Genomic DNA, 15,323 nt, shown 5'->3' with positions numbered 1-15,323 from the left:
CTTTTTTCCATAGAATATTCATACTGACAAACCTAGCGACTTTTTTGGATAAACCTTAACTATGGTTCAGTTGCTCCAAAGCAACCACATAGCCGCTCTTTAGTGTTAGATGCATGTTGATTTTATCAGACGATGCCGCGGTTATAAATGAGAGTGACTCCTGGTTAATATGTATTAAAAGGGGTCGTGTTTAGTCACTATTTAGTGTGGTATTTTTTGACAATATTCACTCATCTTACAGTAAAAATGGGCATTCTAAGTCAATATACTGCAGTATTTCCTCTGTCAATCAGTAGAAAATATGGTTAACACCCGGTCATGCATGAAAAAAAAATACCGTCATGTACCGTGAAACCGGTATAATTTTGAAAAATATTTGTGTTTCAGCGCAATGTTATAAAAAAAGGGCATCACGGCAGGAGCTCTCTCTATCACTCTCTCTCGCTATAGCACCTAACTTAAAAGTTCACTGGCATTTCATAAACATACCATTATAATTAGAACTTTATACAATGTGAAATCTATAGTAAATTTTGTCTGATTTCTATTAGGGATGCACCGATACCACTTTTTCCAGTACTCGCCCGATACCGATACTTTTATTTTTGGTACTTGCCGATACAGAATACCGATACCAATATTTTTATTGCATTTGTAAATTTTTTAAATATTTTAAACTGTCAGAACAAATTCAGCTTGATAATGTTAGATAACATTGATAGAAAGGTATGTAATGGATTACAATCAACCAAAAATCAGACAGCTGTTAGTATGACAGTATTTACACAACTATCAATACTTAGTCGGGCAGCCCTTAGCCTTAATGACAGCCTGTAGTCTCCTGGGCATGCCGTCACCCAGTTTCATGCAAACCTCAACTTCAATGTTTTTTCCCAGTACATATACTTCGTAGTAGACATCCTTAACTCCATTCTGCTGTCTGTTGTTCTGTTGTCAGTGTTTCTTTGTCTGAATATGGCGCTTATCACATGCTGTGTGGTATCGGCGTTTGGTATCGGGGCATTTTAACGAGTACGAGTACAGGAGCTCAGTATCGGGCCCGATACTGGTATCGGTGCATCCCTAATTTCTATGTCCGTGTTTCAGCACGCTGTCATGAAAGTGCATCACAGAGGGAGCTCTCTCTCACTCTGTCTCTCTCGCTATAGCGTGTAATTTAAAAGTTCACTGGAATTTGCATCCTTTAGTGCAGATTGTAATGTTACATCTCATGTATCTAAGTTATCTGATTATTATCATAAGATGTGTCATTTAGATGCTTCTTTTTTAATAACATTGCTGCATCATAATCATAATTTAACAGTGTAATCATGTGCTCATGTTTTCATAGACCGGTTTTCATGTCATTTTCATTTTTAACATTTTCATAATAGTCTTCAGATATTTTCGTTATCTCCATTACGGCCATGCCCCACCCTCGTGCACCCCCCCAGTTACTCGAGTACTTGTACCGCTCACATTCTCCCTCTTGTTCACTGTCGTCGTTAACAGTTCTGTTCACGGACAGAAGTCTGTCTAATAATCAGATAGAACTGTTAAACAAAGGAATTAAAATGTATACAAAAAAGTATTATAACGATTGCTTTTTATATTGTTAGTAATAGAAAGGCAAACATTATAATATTTTCGTTTGCCATCAGCATTCAGCAAATACGCATTTATATAATTTAAACAAATCTTTGAATGACTAATGAACATCTAATTTAAAAAAACTTGCAAACTTAGTCGAACCCAGTTGTGAGATCTTATGAAGTGTGCATTTGTATCCTGCACGATCGCGTGTTCTCTGTTTGACGATCGGTCCGTGTGAATTAAATGCGGACAGGAGTAGAGTTCAGCTTCATTGATGTTTATTTTACACACTTATTTTTTAATCCATTTTCAAATGATTTCCAATTTCTTAAATATTAAATAAAATGAATAAAATCATATCGGCCACCCTGCTTTCCAAGATATCGGCATCGGCTGTCAAAAAAACCAATATCGGTCGACCACTACTTACAATACTATGAAATATGTTGCGTGTCTTATACTTTAGTCGCCCAGAGTAAGATTTAGTCGCATTTGCGAGTGATTTACTCGCAATGTAGAGGGTTGGCATAGCTTGTCAGTGAACTACAGCTCTGTGTAGTAAATGCTCCATCTAAAAGCAGGTGATGGAGATTTACTTCTTATCACAGAACCGGCATTACTGACAAGATGTGCATGACAATCGCATTCGATTAATCGTGCATTCGTGCAGCCCTAGCGCAGACACTGGACAAAACTTTCTATCACTGGACATAACTTCTATATTTCTATCTTTCTATTTCTATAAACTTTCTTTCTATCGTGTTGACCACCAGTATTTGCACTAGTGTTAATTTTGTCAGCTATTTTAATTTTAGTCTAGTTTTAGTCGAAGAAAACCTGAAGTATTTTAGTCTAGTTTTAGTCAATGAAAACTTGACATTTTAGTAATAATATTATTAATTAACTGTACAGCAGTATTAATTTTGGCAGCCATTTTTAATTTAGTTTTAGTCTTATTCAAATGTACATTTTAGTTATCATATTTAGACCAACTTGTCCTGTTTTTGTTTATTCAATGAAATGTATGAGCATTTTAGTCAGGTTTTTTAGTCAATGAAATATTAGTCACATTTTCGTCATTCTGTATAATGGTAAACTGATAAAAATAAAATTTTTTCTCAAAATTATAATCGTAATTATTGTTGTCATTTGAGAAATTTACTTTTGCATTTCAGGTATTGCACTTTCTCCAGTAAGCACAAATCAATAGAACGTGGACACATACATGGTGTATTTTACCTCATCTAGTGTACTATTTATTATAGGCTTTTTATTATATAAATCAACACCAAAGACTTATGCAATCTCTGTCTACATTATGAAAACCGCTAAAACAAACAAAAAATATAACAGTGAAATTCCTAGTAATTCCACTAATTCCATAAATACAATAGTCTATTTCTCTATTAAAACAACAGCGATTGTGTAAGTGTATTTATTCAGCGATCACAATTGCAAACAATATAGTGAGATCTCATGACAGAACACTGACCGGCTGAATGACGCTTTCATTTAGATCTCTAAACTCCAGCTTGTTTGTTTTTCAGATCATCTGCGGCGACGCTTCCGCAATGAGGAGCGAGCGCATGCACATGGTTGCCAGATTGCTTAAAATAAGCAAAACACACCGGGCAGAAAATGTATGAATTTAACATACATAACATAACATGAAGCTCTGATTCGGGGGTTAGAACTCTTCATATCTGGCAACCGCACTCATGAAAGCTCGCGTAGTAGAGGCGTGTTGAGCAATAACATTTTGTCTCCTTTTTTGACAAATAAAAAGAGGTTTTTGGTAGAGTTTTTATCTTTTTGAATACATTTTAGTCTCGTCTTATTTCGTCAACGAAATTGCATGTTGATATAGTCTTAGTTATTGTTTATTGACCTTATTGTCGTCTCGTCTTAGTCATGGAAAAAAAGCTAGTCAACAAACTTTTTTTGTCATAGTCTTCGTTAACGAAATTAACACTAATTTGCACGCACTATAAAATTTTCTGTACTGCTGCGGTATGCATACCCTAGGCCTTTACGTCAAAACTGAAGTATACTTAACCATTTTTTATGAGTTAATGAGCACTTCCTGATGTATGGTATTGTCATGCTGTGGCGTCACTGTGTTCACTGGAGCAAACCGTATTAAAGAGGTCATATGATGCGATTTCAAGTTTTCCTTTCTCTTTGGAGTGTTGCAAGCTCTTGGTGCATAAAGAAGATCTGTAAAGTTGCAAAGACTAAAGTCTCAAATCCAAAGAGATATTCTTTATAAAAGTTAAGAGTCAGCCACACCTACCTAAAACGGCTCGTTCTAACACGCCCCCACATATCTAGGTCACTATGTGGAAATATTAGCATAATGCCGCCCAAATGTGCACGCAAAGAAAGAAGGCGTGGTTTCAGGAACAGCAGTAGTGTTGATGCAGCATGTCAGGGAGACGCTGTGTTTCAGTGCAAAAGCCTTCCGGAAGTAGATGCAAAAAAGATTTATTTACAACAGAACAGCACAACCCAGATGTTCGTTCGGCCAATCACAGTGCACTGGGTCAGCTGGCCAATCAGAGCGGACTGCGCTTGTCAAAGGAGGGGGCTTTGTAGAAAACGAAGCGTTTGAGAGAGGCGGGGCATAGAGGACCTACAATAATGTACAGTATTTGAAAAATAATGTGTTTTTTGAACATTAAAGCATGTCAACATATTCTGTTACACCAAATACACCAAATAATGATCTTTAAAATAGCATCATATGACCCCTTTAATTTTTCACAAGTCAGGCCATACTCTGCAGATTCTAACAGACTCAAGTATTGCCCAATATTTTCAAGGAACTCGTTCTGTCTTGAGACTAATTGAAGTTGCATTTTAATGCATAGAGAAGTGTGCAAGACCACTTCCTTTGCTCTTTTTCTTGTTTGGTAAATAATATGAGCACAGTTGCTGACATTGTATCTTTCCATGCAGGTGGAATCGTTCATACTAGACCAGGAGGATCTGGATAACCCCGTACTAAAGACAGCTTCAGAGCTGCTCCTATCCAGCGCAGCAGACGGAGCCGACCTCAGAACAGTAGACCCAGAAACACAGGCCCGGCTCGAGGCATTATTAGAAGCAGCAGGTATATCCTCCGGCCGACCCTGATGTGATCGTATTAAGACTAATGATTTATCCTGTGTCTCTGCATGCATGTGCTCACAACTTCTGTTTGTGTTTATTCAGCGTCTCCACAGTGCTGAGCATGAGTCGCGCTTTCAGTTTCTGTGTTGTAGACTTCAGAGCAAAGATCCTCCGAATTGCTTTTTGTTGGAATTTGTTGCCACAAAATGCCCACAGAATCGTAAATAATTAGGGCTGCAACAACTAACTTATTATAATCAAAAAAAAGAATCAATGAAGAATTTCATAACTGTGCACAGAGAACATTTCTATAAAAAATGCATTTGATTACTTTTTTTATTGTTACTTTATATTGTAACCTTTTATACACTACCATTCAAATGTTTGTGGTTGGTCAGAATTGTATGTTTTTGAAAGCATTGTCTAATGCTCAACGCTGCATTTATTTATTGAAGAAACCGAAACATTGTGAAATATTATCACAATTTAAAATAACTGTTTTCTACTTTAATATATTTTAAAATGTAATTTATTCCTGTGATAGCAAAGCTGAATTTTTCAGTAATGTTAATTTCATTAATTAAAACTGTTGAAAAATGTTTGATAAAATAAGACAATAAGATCAATAAACAATAACTGTGACTATATCAACACAGTGTCATTGAAAATAAAAGATGAGACTAAATTGTCGAAAAAAGAGGAGACAAAACATTACTGACTGCTGTACCTCTACTACGTGAGATTTCATGTTTGGTGTTGCCAGATACCAAGAGTTAAAATCCACAGATAGGAACATATCTGTTAAAAGCATACATTTTCTGCCTGGTGTTTTACTTAATTGTTGTAATCTGGCAACCATGCACATACTCACTCTACATATTTATCATTTTAACCATTATACAGCATGATGAAAATTAGGGGTGTCGAAATTAATCGTTTCTACGATGCAGGCGAGGACGATTCGGTATCGGTTCAGTAATAGACCATAACCGATTATAACGTACTGACGCTTTTCTGACGTCATTTGTCGCGGTAGCATACAGGCACGTTCGGCTTGAAGCGCCGCTGCTCAGAATGATCAGTGTATGACATCAAGTACCGCGAGAGCAGACGGATCCTTATGCTTTCGAATCGCTCTCGCGGTTTATGTCATACACTGGTCATTCTGTGCAGTGCCGCTTCAAATCGAACGTGCCTAATGGCGGAGGGAGGCGAGACACGAGTGCGAGTAATTAAAAATGCTCCAACTACTTTAAAAGCCGACATCTGGCCACATTTCGACTTTTATGAACATCCTGGTAAGCACGACCTGGAGAAGACACGCTGCGTGTAAATCATGTCACGCACAATAAAATATGCAGGGGGTAATACCACTAACTTGAGAAACCATGTCAGGTACAGTTAATATATCTGACTGCTTGTATTTATTGACAAAATTGTATATATGTGAAGTAAAATTGAAAATTGAGGATGCAGTGCATCGTCAATGCATTGTGATGCATCGTGATATCGAATTGAACCGAATCGATGACATGATAATCGTAATCGAACCGAACTGTGAGACCAGTGTAGGTTCACACCCCTAATGAAAATGTGACTTTTCGTTGACTAAAACTAGACTAAAATGCTCAGACATTTAGTCTATTAAAACTTGACTAAACAAAAACAGGACAAGGTTGACTAAATATGATAAATAGTAAATTTGACACAGGACTAAGACTAAATAAAAAAATGGCTGACAAAGTTAACACATTTTCAGCCATTATTCCAGTCTGAAGTGTCACATGATCCTTCAGAAACCATTCTAATATGCTGATTTGCTCAAGAATTAAAGAAAATTTTCCTGACCTCAAACTTTTGAACAGTGTATATCAAATTTTTTTTTGTGTGTATATATGTAGAAAGTATTATAATGATTTCATTTTGCACATTGTTTAAAAGAGAGCATTGGGTAAGATGAATATCCAATTCACTGAGGAAATAATAATTGATTTTCAAAATATTTGCGAGAAGTAGCCCTAACAAAAAAAGCAGTTCTTTTTAAAAGCTACATAGCAAAGTGTTAGTGTTAATCTGTTTCTCTTACGTGTGGCATTTATTATGAATAGAAACAAAGTGCTGCATCTGGGTCTCTCGCCTAAAGAGTTCATGATTACAGTATATATAGATCTACTACTGATTGAGCAGCGCAGGCAGTTTGAGTTCACATGCAGAAATATCTGTATTCGGAGAGTTAGAGCTTCATATAGCCCTGCAAATCCTTAAAACCTGTTTATTTTTACATGCTTTACATCCTGCAGTGTTTCTAGTCCTTATGGCCCAGAGTGAGCTTGCGTTGCATGTGAGTGCTGACATGTTAATGATCTACAGCACCGCGTAAAGGGTCTTGGGAGGGCTAAGGGTCAATGTCACATGGTTTGTCTGCAGAGCATTTCATAACGTTTTATAAACTGGGAAGCTGGTGGTACTTGGCACCAAGTTTTGCCATGTTCTGTTGACCTAGTCTGTGCGTTATGCCATTGTGTGTGCTTGTTTGGGATGAGTTGGTTTGGGTGAGGCCCAGCATGCTAGGCCTGATTCTCTACACCGGCCTGCCCTGCCCCATGAGCGGATAGTTATCTTACAGAGTAACCAAAGGGGAGATTAGTGGCAACAATGAATTTCCATACAGCAGCAGCAGCCTCACTCATGACTCAGCACTGGCCCTTAGTACACTTGTGTACTGTCTGTATGTGTGTCTTCATTTGTGCCTATGAGCATCTCTGTTGCTTTCTCCATCTGTGCAGAGCTTGTGGACATATGTCTTTGTTTGGTCGTTTGTGTCTGTTCGCTGTCGTATTGTCTTTCTTTCACTTGATTGTGCACTTATTATGCTGTTCATAAGTTACTTACGGTTTATACACGCTTGGACGTGTTTTCATTCCACCTGCACCGCACTATTGTGACTGAACACCTCCATGCCACGTGGTTTACCTGCTACCACGAGCATTATCTGTTTTGCGTCATCCTAGGCTTTCATAGGAAAGCAAATACTGCTCTTCCTGGTTGAGGTTAGGAGCAGATATTTAATTATCACTTGGATTCTGAATATTGCCACTGTACAGTTACCTAGAGGTCATTTGCTTTAAGATTGAGGGACTGTCTATGCTCAAATTCTGCAGATTTTGTGAACACCCAAGGTGGAATTGAAAACACAGCCTGCATTTCAAATTTGAGGTTTGGGAATGGTGCATAGCACACAAACATTAAGACATAAACGACCCTTGTTTGATGTAGATCAGAGGTTGACTGGTTTATGCTGAAAATAGCTTTTGAAACTGTAAGTAACAAAAATAAAACTTATTACTTTCTTTAATTAGTTTTAAACAAACACTATATAGTAGTGAAAAACACTGTTAGCTATGTCTAGATCTATCTATATTTCTATCCTTTTTTTGTTTAAATGAAGTTAAGTGACAGCATGCTAAAACAAATACTGGTATATGTAAAAGGTGCGCATATATGGACAGATTCTCTCTTGTTCAAACACACTTGGTGTATCGAAATAGTCTGTCGCCAAAAAATTAAATGATGTATACACCGTTTCAAAGCTTTGGGGTCTGTTTAAAAAAAAAATTCATGTACATTTTAAAACACATAGTATGGAACATTACTGTTGTGAATTTATGGTTTATAATTTAAATTAAACATTTTCATTTAATTATATTTTAAATAATGCAACTTATTCCTGTAATTGTAAAGTTGAATTTTCAGCATCCGTTTCTCCAGTTTTTAGTGTCACATGTTCCTTCAGAAATCATTCTTATATGCTTAAGAAACATTACTCAATGTTAAAAATTAGTTGTGCTGCTTAGCATTTTTTGGAGGAAACTGTGAAGCATTTTTTGCAGGATTTATATGTCAAGTTTATTTGACATATAAATCTGTTGTAAAAATATGTAAAAATGTCTTAATCTATTCTGATATCAGTTCAATTAGTTATGAATTTAAAAATATTAATTTCTTAAAAAAAAAAACTCTTACTGACCCCAAAAGGTTTTTAATGGTAATGTATTGTATCATGAGGTATTTGCCATTACCCTGCCCTAGTTTATATAAACTTGCTGGTCTCCTCTTATTTTCTCACAGTTCTCTGACACACACACACACACACACACAGAGACTATTGATATAAGACCTCACACTTACTCGCACACAGACACTTTTATGCAATATTTCCTGCTCTTACAGGCACATGTGAGCCTATTTATCCCACACAAGTCTAATTTTATTGGGAATTAAAAAAATTCCCAGTTATTTATTTAACTAATTATAGTTAGAAATCATGTTACAATTTGCGCTCAAAATATTAGGCAGTTTGATTTTTTAAATTAAATGTATACAATCACAGTAGCAAAAGTTGCTCGATCTCTGCAAGCGCTTAAACGGCAACACACCACAAACAACTGAAAGAGAAGCGTTGTCCAACAAAAGAGGACATGATTTTACTGCACAACATCAGTCGAGTGTTTGAAATAACTTCATTTTGTGATCTGATGTTCGCCTTTTGTCACAGAACGAGGCAGATAATTCTATACGGTAATAAAGGCTACGTCGATTAGCATGGATTATATATATACTTTATTATTATGAAAAAGCCAGAGATGGCTTGAAGAACACAGATAAACCAGATATTGTCGTGTCGCGTGTTAACTGTCGTATACTGTTAGATATTTAAATAAATAGCCAGATCGCGAACTGATTCAATCACCCACGCATTCTTGTTCATAAATGACAGGATTCAGCTATATGTCTATTAAAGCCTATTAAATCAGCGTTCACACTGCTGCTGATCAGAGAGAACATCTTTACAAAGTCTTTTGTATTGCTATTTCTGTTACAAACATTCAAATAATCACAGAAGTACTGGAATAAAAGTTTATAGTTCGGATATAAACACTGCTGTCTACAGTAGCGATCAAAATAGAATAAATCACCTTTTTGAAAGTGATGACGCTTCAAATAAAGATTTTATCAATTACAACGTAACGCCAGCAGGTGGAGATAAGTGACATAAAAAAAGAGATTCGTTCAAAAAAACGTTGATTCATTCAGGAATGAAACAAGTGAAGTCCTTGAGCAATTCATTGCATAATTTGTTCAACTTAAAAAAAAAAATTTTATAATTAAACAAATACAAATATTGTATTTTATAAATAGACTGCAGCAATATTTACTAGAAACTCTTGTTTAGGTGTCTCTTTTTTTCTCTCAGAATCATGGTGGGAGAATAGTGATATCTATTTTAAAAATACAGTCATGATTCTCCAGTTTATTCAGAATCGTACATCGCTAGTTGGTCATTTATCCACATGTAATGTAAACATGTAATGTAAACAAATAAATGGCTTTAATTTCAGATAAAGCATCAAAGATGTGGTCAGTGAGGTTCAGCATCCAGAACGTATACATTTATTTTGAATTCTACAAATGCATTTACATATTTATGTGCTTAATAAAAAATACCCTGCAATTGTACTTTTGGATACTAAACTGGTATACCTATAGTCTGCTAAATTCGGAACAACTACTTTTGTGCTTAATGCATTTTAATTGTGTGGAAGTAGTGCTGAAGTCCAACTAAAGATATAATGAAATATATTTGATTGTGCTAAAGTCGAACTATTGCAAGTATACTTCAGGTACACTATAAATATCTTGCATTTAAAGACCGATATTATACAGAGGCCATACGATCCTTATTAACAGTGATATTAAAACACATTTTAGGCATAATATTAAGAAATACTCCAAATAAAGTTAAATTATAATTTTATATCAGTAAGTGATATGTCAATAAATACATTAATGGATTCAAATTTTACTTAGTATGAAAGAAATGTATTTTAAACAAATTATAGCAGTTTTTTTTTACTCTTTAAAAAAATTTTTGTTCCGTGTTATTTTAAGGACAAGCAAGACTTAGATAAGTAATAAACTGCATTTCTAAATCAGTAAATCTGCTAATATTGTCTTAAAGTCTGATGATGCAAATTGTAATTTGTGGCCCTTCGCATTTTATGTGGTTTAAATGCGGCTCGCTTGGCCTCTGAACTTGAGTACCCCTGCTCTATGCCATCACAGGCATACAGGGCTATAAAAAGACTAAGGAATAACACATTCTGTATGTATGTTTGACAAACTATTAAGTTATTGGAATAATGACAGAAAATGCTATATCGGTCAAACTCTAGTAGCAATTTGATTAGTAGTCATTTGATAACCAGCCTTTTTTCTTTCATTGGTCACCATCAACATAATTTCTTTGAGCATTTACAGTGTTATGCCATTCTTGAACTCTGTAGGAGCTTTAAAATTTGAAGTTAAAACTACTAAAACTGCATGGTGTGAAATGGCTAACTAGCCATTGTATTTCCTGTGTGTATGTGTGTCAGCGTGTTGAGCCTGTACTAACCATGGATGCGTTTGTTCTTGCTGGATGGTGTGTGGTGCTGGTGTGGGGCTGGATGCTACAGGCATTGGTAAACTCTCCACTGCCGATGGCAAAGCCTTTGCAGATCCAGAGGTGTTACGCCGCTTGACGTCGTCGGTGAGTTGCGCGCTGGATGAGGCCGCCGCCGCCCTCACCCGCATGAGGGCCGAAAACACGCTCAACGCCAGCCAGGCCGACAAGTAGGCATCTTTTCTCACGCACACATGATTTCCCCTCCTGTGTCCACACATCATGATGCAACATTCATGTTCAACCAGCAAGAATTACTTCATTGTTAAGGCTAAAAGCTAAGCACTGTTAAGTATGTGTTTTAATGATCACTGAATGTTTAAAGCACACTTGATATTTTGAAACCTCTGTAATTAGACACAAGCAGCTGTGTAAGACTTCTTGCTCCTGCACGAGCCTTCAGTTAGAGTAGTTAGCTTAGCTTCGCCTGCACAGTCGCAGTAATTGTAGTAGTCTGGTTATTTTTAGCCGTAGCCTGGCTGAGGCCTGCTCGGACGGCGATGTGAATGCAGTGCGGAAGCTGCTAGACGAGGGACGCAGCGTCAACGAACACACAGAGGAGGGCGAGAGCCTGCTGTGTCTGGCCTGCTCAGCTGGATACTATGAGCTCGCACAGGTACTGTGTACAGAGTCAAACACATTTCCAATCCTGAAGCTGATGACCGAAACAACAACTCCTCACATATATAAATAATAAATAAAAGTAAATTAAATAATTAAAATGAAATAAATAAGTGAGATGTGAAGGTTGTGTGTAATTTCTGCACCTGAAGTGACACTGAACTGAATTAGGAAAAAGACCATTTTTAAAAACATTTTGGAAATTAGTCCTATCTGCCGTTTCTCATTCAAACAGGTAGCAATATAGCAGTTTTCAGCTGTGTGATTATTTATATCGTTGGAAAATATAAATTATATTACCACACAGCTCTCTATGTGTGACCCTGGGCCACAAAACCAGTCATAAGTAGCATGGGTATATTTGTAGCAATAGCCAACAAAACATTGTACGGGTCAAAATGATCGATTTTTCTTTTATGCCAAAAATCATTAGGATATTAAGTAAAGATCATGTTCCATGAAGATATTTTGTAAATTTCCTTCCGTAAATACATCAAAACTTAATTTTTGATTAGTAATATGCGTTGCTAAGGACTTAATTTTGATAACTTTAAAGGGGATTTTCTCAATATTCAGATTTTTTTTTGCACCCTCAGATTCCTGATTTTCAAATAGTTGTATCTTGGCCAAATATTGTCATTTGTCCAAAGTATTGTTCCTAACAAACCATACATCAATGGAACACTTATTTATTCAGCTTTCAGATGATGAAAATGTTGACCCTTATGACTAGTTTTGTGGTTCAGGGTCACATATAAAGTTATCCAACTTTATCTGCAAACAGTATACTATTTAACAAATCTCAACTGCTTGATTGCTTGTACCATTGCCAAATATGCTATATTATCTCCTAGCTCTAATCTGCTAAATCTGACTAAGGGCAAAATATTAAAAATATTACAAACATTAACATTATTAAAAAGAAAAATGTGTTAACTAACATTTTTCTGTAAAGCTGCTTTGAAAGTGTATATTGTTAAAAGTGCTATACAAAATTTTTACTTAACTAGTATTATCAGGGCCAGTATCCTTAATATTGATACCTCAAATGTAAGGTTTTATTTATGAATATATTTAATTATTTCTAATATTTGTGTGTGTGTGTATATGTATGTGCAGCAAGTTTTGTTTAAATAAAGTCATATGTATTAAAAAAACACTTGTTTGTTAATTTGTGTAAGGATCTAGCTTCTTGATGCAACATCAGTATTTGGAGGATCTTTATTTTCAGACCAATTCTCCCATTTTTGATTGCAATTGCTTATGGTGCTGCTAGTGGTGAAGAAATTACATGCTTTACCTTTAATTTTCAGTTTTAGTATAAGCATGCACTGTGGTTGTTTGCGAAAAAACATCTGTTGATATGAGTTTGACTGGTTGTAGGTCTTGCTGGCCATGCATGCTAACGTGGAGGACAGAGGGATCAAAGGAGACATCACGCCACTTATGGCTGCTGCAAGCGGTGGTTACGTTGACATCGTCAAACTGCTCCTAGTGCACGGAGCCGACGTTAACGCACAGTCCTCGACAGGTACAACTTTTTTTTTTTTTAAATAAACAAGTAAATAAAATGAAAACAACAGTAGGTGTACTTAAATGGACCAAAAAGAGTAAAGTACATTTTCACCCTTGTGCAAGCCAACAAACAAACCTTGTGCTTGCAAACACACCTTGTTCATCCATTGTCTTCCCCTTTCTTTCAGGTAACACAGCCTTGACATATGCGTGTGCTGGAGGCTTCCTGGATGTAGTAAAGGTGTTGTTGAAGGAGGGTGCTAACATTGAAGATCACAACGAGAACGGTCACACTCCGCTAATGGAGGCTGCCAGTGCAGGCCACGTGGAGGTCTCTCGTGTGCTCCTGGAGTATGGCGCTGGAATCAACACACACTCCAATGAGTTTAAGGAGAGCGCACTCACACTCGCTTGCTATAAAGGTGCGTCCCATTGTATCATACAGTGTTTACATACACAAGATGGTAATCAGAATATGGTATTATTCTGATTGATTATCCAAGTAAAATGTTGCCAAAACCAGATTAAGAAAACTTTTTTGGTTTTTGGGTATTTGTTAGAAATCATTAACAACGGTCCCTCTAGATTCTCTTTGCCACCTCAGATATTCTCAATCCCTCAAAGTGGATATAACGGCCGGGAAGTAAGAAAACACACATTCATATGTATTCTCAATACTTCAACTTTATTCATAGATACAAAGATATTATATAGGCATATGTCGAGGGGAGTTTCAACCCTTTAACCAATGAGGATATAGATGACATACATATAGGATCTTTGGCCAAGAATATGTGTTTATATAAAATGGCCATATGAACAGAAAAACATGGACATATTAGGAATAGACTTTTGCGAAGGATGCTAAACTATCTTCATGGTTTCATCACGAACCTCATTCCTAGCTATCATGTCCTTATTTAGACATTTGAATAAGAAAAGCTAATGTATACATTTGCGCATGCATAGCTCGAATGTGAGTAAGAGACATTAAAACACCATACAAGAGAGAGAGAACAGATAGAGGAGGGAGAGTGAGAGGGAGAGGGAAAGAAAGGAGGGGTGAGGCATATTTGGAACATTCTCAAGACAGAGAGTGTTTTCTAACAGGTATTGAATATGAATAGTAGCCATATTGCTGTATTAATTAGAATTTTGGGTCTTATACAAAGCTTTTTACAGAATTTCAACTGAAATTGAACATTCATGTATATCTGCACATTGAAAGTGTGAATATGCATGCTGAACGTAAACTATGGTGACCGGGAGGGGACATGTCGTGGCCATGACATAATAACTCGTGGGAATGTGATATGTCATGGCCACGAGATATTAATTAGTGGGAACGACATATTAACTGGTGGGAACGTGATATGTCGTGGTCACGAGATTTTGTCAAGGTAACGACATCCTTATGCAGGGCTTAAAGTTCTCCGGCACCGTGCCGGATCTCCGGTGTGCGGCGTTTGGTTGCGGGAAAATAAGATCGATAAACCTATGCCAACACAGGAGAATACATCAACATATTTCTAAATATGCGATTTATTGTACATCACGATTTCAAAATAAAAGTTTCTGACTTTGCATGTGGCCAAATATTAAAATTAAATGGATTTTAACGTCGTTGAATCACATGAAACATCACCAGGCCGTTGGTGCCCTCTGCAGGTATTTGTTATAATATAGGCATATTACATTATGTATTTAACAGTGTTGTTCAATAAAACCATGTACTTGGTTTTGATACTATATTTGAGGCCAATTATTATTGCCTCATCGTTACTTTATATATAAATATAGTCATATTAAAGCCTGTTTTCCAATTAGTTCTATTTGTATTACTAAAAAGCATCAAATTACTCACTTGTCAAAATAATCAGTAGATTACTTGATTAGCAAAATAATCATTAGTTAAGCCCTAGATTTGTTAAAACATTTCAAAATGCAACTGCATTGTTTTACTTTTTGTGATTTAAAAGAG

At 36.3% G+C, this 15,323-nt stretch overlaps 1 protein-coding gene across 1 annotated transcript in view; it reads left to right on the top strand.

The window, feature by feature from the left end:
- ankhd1 (ankyrin repeat and KH domain containing 1) overlaps positions 1 to 15,323 on the top strand; it is a 56,564-nt gene that overhangs the window by 21,029 nt on the left and 20,212 nt on the right. The window contains exons 3-7 of the mRNA XM_016573169.1: positions 4,552 to 4,705; positions 11,220 to 11,376; positions 11,675 to 11,822; positions 13,211 to 13,358; positions 13,531 to 13,764. Of these exons, the coding sequence (XP_016428655.1) occupies positions 4,552 to 4,705; positions 11,220 to 11,376; positions 11,675 to 11,822; positions 13,211 to 13,358; positions 13,531 to 13,764 (841 nt within the window). The remainder of the gene's footprint in view (positions 1 to 4,551; positions 4,706 to 11,219; positions 11,377 to 11,674; positions 11,823 to 13,210; positions 13,359 to 13,530; positions 13,765 to 15,323) is intronic.

This window comes from Sinocyclocheilus rhinocerous, unplaced genomic scaffold (genome assembly GCF_001515625.1).
Source record: "Sinocyclocheilus rhinocerous isolate Xijiao unplaced genomic scaffold, SAMN03320098_v1.1 scaffold682, whole genome shotgun sequence".
NCBI classification, from domain to species: Eukaryota; Metazoa; Chordata; class Actinopteri; order Cypriniformes; family Cyprinidae; genus Sinocyclocheilus; species Sinocyclocheilus rhinocerous.
Note: the sequence above shows the minus strand (reverse complement) of the source record. Positions and strands in the feature narration are given on the sequence as shown.